This window comes from Aulonocara sp. 'chitande type north' Nkhata Bay, linkage group LG18, assembly GCF_057382095.1.
Source record: "Aulonocara sp. 'chitande type north' Nkhata Bay isolate Kocher_YH1m ecotype deep benthic linkage group LG18, A_spYH_male_GT1.1, whole genome shotgun sequence".
Taxonomy (NCBI): Eukaryota; Metazoa; Chordata; class Actinopteri; order Cichliformes; family Cichlidae; genus Aulonocara; species Aulonocara sp. 'chitande type north' Nkhata Bay.
This window is the reverse complement of record NC_141361.1, coordinates 6813710-6821173: the sequence shown is the minus strand read 5'-3', so window position 1 is coordinate 6821173 and position 7464 is coordinate 6813710. Positions and strand designations below refer to the sequence as shown.

Genomic DNA, 7464 nt, shown 5'->3' with positions numbered 1-7464 from the left:
ATATAACTATATCCTGGAGAATAAATAACTTAACTATCAGTGCAGGCGATTCTATAAAGTGACATATTATTGTGCAATTGAATAAAGGGAGTAGCAGCATATGATGGAGGGATGAAACAAATATTCAATAAGGTACTGTTGGGTAATATTGCACGGTCTGGAAGGGAACAGAATAACATTGGTAATAGTCTCAGGAGACTTCTCCAGTCTGACACCCAGGACAGAACCAGCCTTTTTAATCACTTTGTTCAGTCTGTTGGCATCAGCTGTCTTCACCCCACTGCCCCAGCACACAGCTGCAAAGAACACAGTGCTCTCTACCACAGAGTGATAGAACATGGTCAGCATTTTCCTGCAAGCATTAAAGGACCTGAGCCGCCTCAGTAGGAAAAGCCGAATCTGCCCTTTTTTAAAGACAGCATTGGTGTTCTTGGTCCAGTCCAGTTTACAGTCCAAGTGTACCCCCAGGTACCGGTAGTCCTCCACGATTATGCCGGCTTGTACACATACACGAGAGACACGAGAGTTCTTCTTTACTGATGTTTACTGTGCTTCTCTTAACGTACACAGGTACACCGTAGAACTGGTGAATACAAATGTACAAGAAAATTATATTTCAGCATTAAAACATATTACAATATAAAATTCACAAAATATAAACAAACATACCACTTTGGCCTGCAAGTAGACAAGCCGGTGTAATTGGAACTAGGGCTTATTTCTTCTTTAACATTCACACGGCTAGACTGTCACCATGAGCAGCTTCTCTGACCTTACTTCCCAAAACAGGAAGTGACCTCTGCCCTTACCTTATACTTACAAAATTAACCGGTTATTTTCCATGTACCAAATTAACTGTACACCAATCCGGTAGGCAAAAAGAAAAGGAAAATGTTAACATGCTCAACACAAAAATAAAACATACAAAATAAAATGCGTTAATTACATTATCATTACAAGAGCTCCGCCTTGTGGTCAAATAATAACATTTCACCAACTGTTACAACGATCTCTACATCAGCCCCCTCTGATGGTGACTGCGGTAGGAGGAGGAGCATGCTTCCTAAAGTCCATGATCAGTTCTTTTGTCTTTGTGATGTTAAGTTGTAGGTGGTTTAGCTCACACCACTCGACAAAGCTGTCCACCACACTCCTGCACTCCTCCTCCTGTCCATCCCTGATACAACCCACAATGGCAGAGTCATCCGAGAATTTCTGCAGATGACATGACTGAGACTTGTACCTGAAGTCAGATGTGTAGAGGGGGAAGAGGAAGAGAAATATTATTGTTTCACATAATAAGATCTACTTCATAAAAACCAGGGTGGGAGGATTTTAGATGACCTCTGAAAACTGACTCACCTCTGCGAGTGTGAGGCTGTTCCTCCAACCTCAAAAAAAATCTGACTCTCCAGTCACAGACAAAAACAAATATCCAGCAGGGTAAACGCTGACTGGGTGGATGCTGGAGGTTGCTGGTCACACACATTAGCAGAGTGCTTCTAGTTCCCACTGACCCATGTGGACAGTGACTGTGGAGAGCTGCCCTGGCAAACTGAAAAAGGGAAATAAAATTTAAAAAGCCAAACAGGATTTCCGTAAAGACCATCTTGGAATCAGTAATCAAAGATGGATCACAAACTTATAGAAAATCATTGGTTCATCAAATAAATATGAACAGGTTCCTTAACTGTAGTGATTTGATTCCCATCCTTCATGTACACAGCACATTTGTCAGGGCCTTCAGGTAAATACAGGAATAATCTCAGGTAACATGGCTTATTGTAGGAATTCTGTGAGAAAGGTTGCTCTAATATTAATACCACAAAATCCAAGGACAAAGCAACAGCTCAGATTTCTTGAACAATTTTTAAAAAAACGTCAGCCTATCGATCCATTTTCTTTTTTATATTTAATTCAGGGTCACAGTGGGAGGGTTGGTGGGTGGGTGGGGACTAGGGCCTGTCCCAGTAATTATAGGTAGAGTACACCTGGACAGGTCACCAGTCTGTCGCAGCACTAACAGAGACAGACATTAGAGTAACAAGTCTGTTTAAAATGACTGCAAGCTTGCTACAGCTGCATATATGACCATGTGTTTCTGTGCATACAGTCCACTGCAGGAAGCTGCTGTCAATTTTTTTGAGTCAACTTTAAACAGACCTCACAAAAGGCTGATGGAGCTCGTCCAGTAGTCTGAATTAAGAATGATACCTTTGGCCAGGGATGAATCCAGCACATCTCCTCACCACCTTCATTTTAACGGTCCTGGAGTGTGTACTCTTAAGTATTTTTCCCAAACCTAAATAAAAAATACTGATATTTAATAAAATACTCGGTTAAGTAGGTGAGGCAAAGTTACAGTTACTGGATCAGTTTAAGACCAAAATACATTCAAATGAATTACTGACATGGACACTTTGTAAAAAACAAAAATTACTAAACAGTTCATGCAAAAAATTTACTAAAACCTTTGAATTAAACTTCAAAGTTTTCATTTCAAGCACATCTTGATGTTTTCTTTTAAATTCCACTGTGACTGTGTACACAGGAAAAACTACAAAATAATGTTTGTTTGTTTGTTTTTGTAAACACTGTGGACCGATCTGCATTTGTTGTTGCTAAATTTAAATATTTGTTACTATTTAATGATCATAATCTCATTTGAACATAGGTTTGATTTAGTGGAGTCAGTTGTTCCCATGCATCATTCTGTAAGTGTGAGAATGAACTAAGATTAGAAAATGTCAAAATATAAAGTGTCATTTATTTTTATTCATCACAGCATCCTAAACTTTTCTGAACTTTTTGAAATATAAAATGAACTCGCTGAGTGTTGACTGTCATAACTCAAGAAAAGTTAAACTGGGCTGACCCAGTTGAAACTAATTTTAACAGTTTAAACCAGTTAAACCAGTTTGCCTGGGTCAGACTTGTTACTGCATGCTGTAACCAAACATACCACACCCTGCATCATGTGATTGGCTCTTGGTCGCTCTGTAAGAATATTTCTTTAGTGCCTCCCTTCACAGATGTGTCTGTATCAGGATGGGTCTAAACAACATGGTGTAAATGCAGTTGCTGGTGAGCCTCATTTCCTGTAGGAGGTGAACAAGAGCAGAGATCTGTTTCCCTTCAGAGCACAGAGGTTGTTTCTGTTCAGAGGAAGTGAAACTGTCTGACAGTCACTGAGAGACGGTGAAACGGCACAGCACATGAATCAAATGGATCAAACAAAATTCTGCTGTTCAGTCTGTTTGGATCTACTGAAGGATCCAGTGACTATTCCCTGTGGACACAGCTACTGCATGAACTGTATTAAAAGCTTCTGGGATGAAGAGGAAGAGAAGAAAATCTACAGCTGCCCTCAGTGCAGACAGACTTTCACACCGAGGCCTGTCCTGGTGAAAAACACCATGTTAGCAGATTTAGTGGAGGAGCTGAAGAAGACTGGACTCCAAGCTGCTCCTGCTGATCACTGCTATGCTGGACCTGAAGATGTGGCCTGTGATGTCTGCACTGGAAGAAAAATGAAAGCCTTCAAGTCCTGTTTTGTGTGTTTGGTCTCTTACTGTGAGAAACACCTTCAGCCTCATTATGATGTTGCTCAGTTAAAGAAACACAAGCTGGTGGAGCCCTCCAAGAAGCTCCAGGAGAACATCTGCTCTCGTCATGATGAGGTGATGAAGATGTTCTGCCGTACTGATCAGCAGAGTATCTGTTATCTCTGCTCTGTGGATGAACATAAAGGCCACAACACAGTCTCAGCTGCAGCAGAAAGGACTGAGAGGCAGGGAGAGCTGGAGGTGAGTCGACAAAACATCCAGCAGAGAATCCAGGACAGAGAGAAAGATGTGAAGCTGCTTCAACAGGAGGTGGAGGCCATCAATCAGTCTGCTGATCAAACAGTGGAGCACAGTGAGAAGATCTTCACTGAGCTGATCCATCTCATCCAGAAAAGAAGCTCTGATGTGAAGCAGCAGATCAGATCCCAGCAGGAAACTGAAGTGAGTCGAGTCAAAGAGCTTGAGGAGAAGCTGGAGCAGGAGATCACTGAGCTGAAGAGGAAAGATGCTGAGCTGAAGCAGCTCTCACACACAGAGGATCACATCCAGTTTCTACACAACTACCCCTCACTGTCAGCACTCAGTGAGTCTACAGACTCATCCAGCATCAATATCCGTCCTCTGAGCTACTTTGAGGATGTGACAGCAGCTGTGTCAGAGGTCAGAGATAAACTACAGGACATTCTGAGAGAGGAATGGAAAAACATCTCACTGACAGTCACTGAAGTGGATGTTTTACTGTCACAACCAGAGCCAAAGACCAGAGCTGAATTCTTAAAATATTCATGTGAAATCACACTGGATCCAAACACAGCAAACACATGGCTGTTATTATCAGAGGGGAACAGAAAAGTGCAAGCAGTGATTCAACAACAGTCTTATTCTGATCATCCAGACAGATTCACTAACAGGTGTCAGGTCCTGAGTAGAGAGAGTCTGACTGGACGTTGTTACTGGGAGGTGGAGTGGAGAGGGAGAGGAGTTTATGTAGCAGTCGCATACAAGAATATCAGCAGAGAAGGAGGTAATGAATGTGGATTTGGACGTAATGACAAATCTTGGTCATTAGATTGTTACAACAACAGTTTTACATTTTGGTACAACAACATCCAAACTCCTGTCTCAGGTCCTCGTTCCTCCAGAGTAGGAGTGTACCTGGATCACAGAGCAGGTATTTTGTCCTTCTACAGTGTCTCTGAAACCATGACTCTCCTCCACAGAGTCCAGACCACATTCACTCAGCCGCTCTATGCTGGACTGTTGGTTTACTACGATTATGATGATGATTGTGGAGCCACTGCTGAGTTGATTAAGCTCAAATAGACTGAAGTCTTTCATATTGTGGGTTTAAATCTGTGTTTTAGTTTCATTTTATTTTCTCTCCATCATTTCTGCACAGAGATCAGCTGTCAGTCAAACATTATGGGTGGTACCTCCACATTTTCTAGTTGTTCTCTTGATGTTTCTGAGTTTTTAAAGGAGATCTTTCCTGTGACTGTTTATGGAGGCTATCACTGCTCATCATCATTTTTGATTTACTAAAATATTTCTCCACATGAAAATGTAAACTTCTCTATCCTCTAAATGTTTCTGGAATATTTGTATTGAAAAATGTCGACATTTCTCTTTATGAGTATGGCCGACCATGTGTGTGTGTTTGTGTTTGTTTTTGTCAAAATCATCAAAGAAATGAGGAAAAACTGTGATTTTAATGAATGAATTCATATATTGTGTTGATGTTTTATTGTGTGAATAAACTGGAAGGTTTGACTATAAATCAAACGTTGAACAAAGTCTTTTCTTCTGTCTTCATTCCAGGATCTCACTCAAATCTGATGCAGAAAATATGAAACTAATCTGAGAGAATAACTGAAGCAGTTTTCCTCCTGAAGCATCACAAAGTTCAGAGTTCATGTTTAGAGCAGAAGATTCAGCAGTCGCTCTGTGACCTTTCAACTTTCTTCACTAAAACAGCTTCATTACAGAGAAACAAGTCACATTTTCTTCATGTTCTTAAGTCCTTTCAAATGTTTTTAATGGTCCTTGAATGCAGCATCAGTGTCGCAGGTTTAAAAGGTCACTTTCTGTTGTGTTCAAAGATTTCCTTCAGATATGGTCTTTAATCAGTAAAGCCAGTGATACAGCAGTGTCATTAGCTGTGTTATTGGCACCAGGCTGTGTTTATGTATGTGTTTAATTCTGTCTGAGGATGTCTTCAGCATGAAATGATCATTTGCTCAGCTGCTGTGTCTCAAATGACTCCTACAGTCTTTGCTTATGTGACCAACTTTTAAACAACCAAAACAAATTCCCCTTTCCTTGATAAAAGTCAGCTTATCCTGATGAATTTTAGCTTTAAACTGCTTACAATTCTCTGCTAAATGATTGCTGTGTGAACAAAACAAACAACTATGCAGAACAGTGGAATTTGTTCTGTTTCCAGTTGATTGAGTTTTGAGGTACGATTACTTGTGATTCAGATGTAGAATTTGTACCAGAGTAATCTCTTTCTGCCGGAACAAATGTATCAGCACAAGGCGCTTCTTGTACGTGCCCTCTTTCAAAATAAGAGTTCATTCCATCAGAACGCTCAGAGCTACAAACTGAGTTTATTTTTAAGACACGAAGCTTTGCCTTAGTTGCTGCCAACTCTGTTTCCAAGGATAATTTCTCCTTTTCTTTTCTCAGTTTTTCCTCTTGCGCTTCAATAGAATGTTTTTCTTTAATGCAGCGAGTCGCTCCATGAGCGCTGCCTTGTCAGCCGCAGCTTTAATGCGTGCGGAAGATGTTGATGAAATTCGACTTTGCTGTGACAATGTTTTCGAAGGTGGCTTTACACTTGAGATATTAGAGACACTGTCTTCAGGATTTATTTCATCCAAACTTTCAACAGCTTGATCATTAAGAGCAGTATTGCTTTGTTCAGTATACGGCTCGCCTGCTTCCTGCAAACAAACCTTTACTTTGTCCATAAAAACAGAGAATGCTGTCACCTTAGACTGAAAATGTGCGCTTTGCCTTTTCACTTCATCTTCTGGCAGTGGCAAACTTAAAAAGGATTCTTGCAAAGCGTTTGCATCTTGATAGCATTTAATAAACTTCCCAAATTCAGAAGACACTTCCTTAACGTTCTCATGTGAGGTCATTAAAGCAGAAATTTTCCCCATGTACTTAGATGCTTGCTTACACATTGAACTCCGCTTTTCTTGGCATGTCTTTATATACAAATCCAAACCTTTTGGCGTAAATTTGATGCTTCTTTTCTCTGCTTGCATCTGAGTGTCATCCTCTTGTTTACTCTCTTGTTTACTCTTAATATCCGACATTTTTATTGTCCTCTTGGATTATTTCAAACATTATAAAGATGCACAGCACACTGAGAATCCATAGCATAAAGCGCAAACATGATTGCACCGAACAAACATTTCCACGGAGGGCGTTGGCATGTTTCAATTAGTGATCCTATTATGCACAAATTTAGTACATCAAAACTCAGTTCATCAGTCTTTGTAGTGAAATAATGTCTTTAAACTCCAATAGCTTCACCGTTTTCCTTTACGGCTTAAACAATATTGTCACTCACCAGCTTTGATGAACGAGTGACATGTTGATCCAGGCTTCAACATCAAATCCGTCTGGAGTACTTACAGACGATCCAGTAACTTTTATTCGAGTTCGACGGTGATCCTTGAAATCCATATATCCAACATATCCATTAATGAAGGATTATTCCTTTGTCCACGGGCAGGTTTTTTACTTTTTGTAGTGGCAATTCCTTTTGTTTGACAAACCAAACATCCCACAATTAAAAGTCCACAAGCCACTGAGATAATATTTCGTACGCAGGCAAAAGAAGTCCACTGTCCAAACTTTAAAGTTGCGTTCTTATGGTTTATTT

The 7464-nt window shown here is 40.3% G+C and overlaps 1 protein-coding gene across 1 annotated transcript; it reads left to right on the top strand.

The window, feature by feature from the left end:
- The first annotated feature begins 2980 nt into the window (after positions 1-2980).
- Positions 2981-5296, top strand: LOC147307885 (tripartite motif-containing protein 16-like). Its single transcript, XM_086273001.1, has one exon. It carries the CDS (start codon positions 3216-3218, stop codon positions 4887-4889), a length of 1674 nt encoding a protein of 557 aa, XP_086129127.1. The 5' UTR covers positions 2981-3215; the 3' UTR covers positions 4890-5296.
- Positions 5297-7464: the final 2168 nt, after the last annotated feature.

Coding starts and splice junctions, on each gene's coding strand:
- LOC147307885 (XM_086273001.1), top strand. CDS start 3,216: ATGAATCAAATGGATCAAACAAAATTCTGCTGTTCAGTCTGTTTGGAT.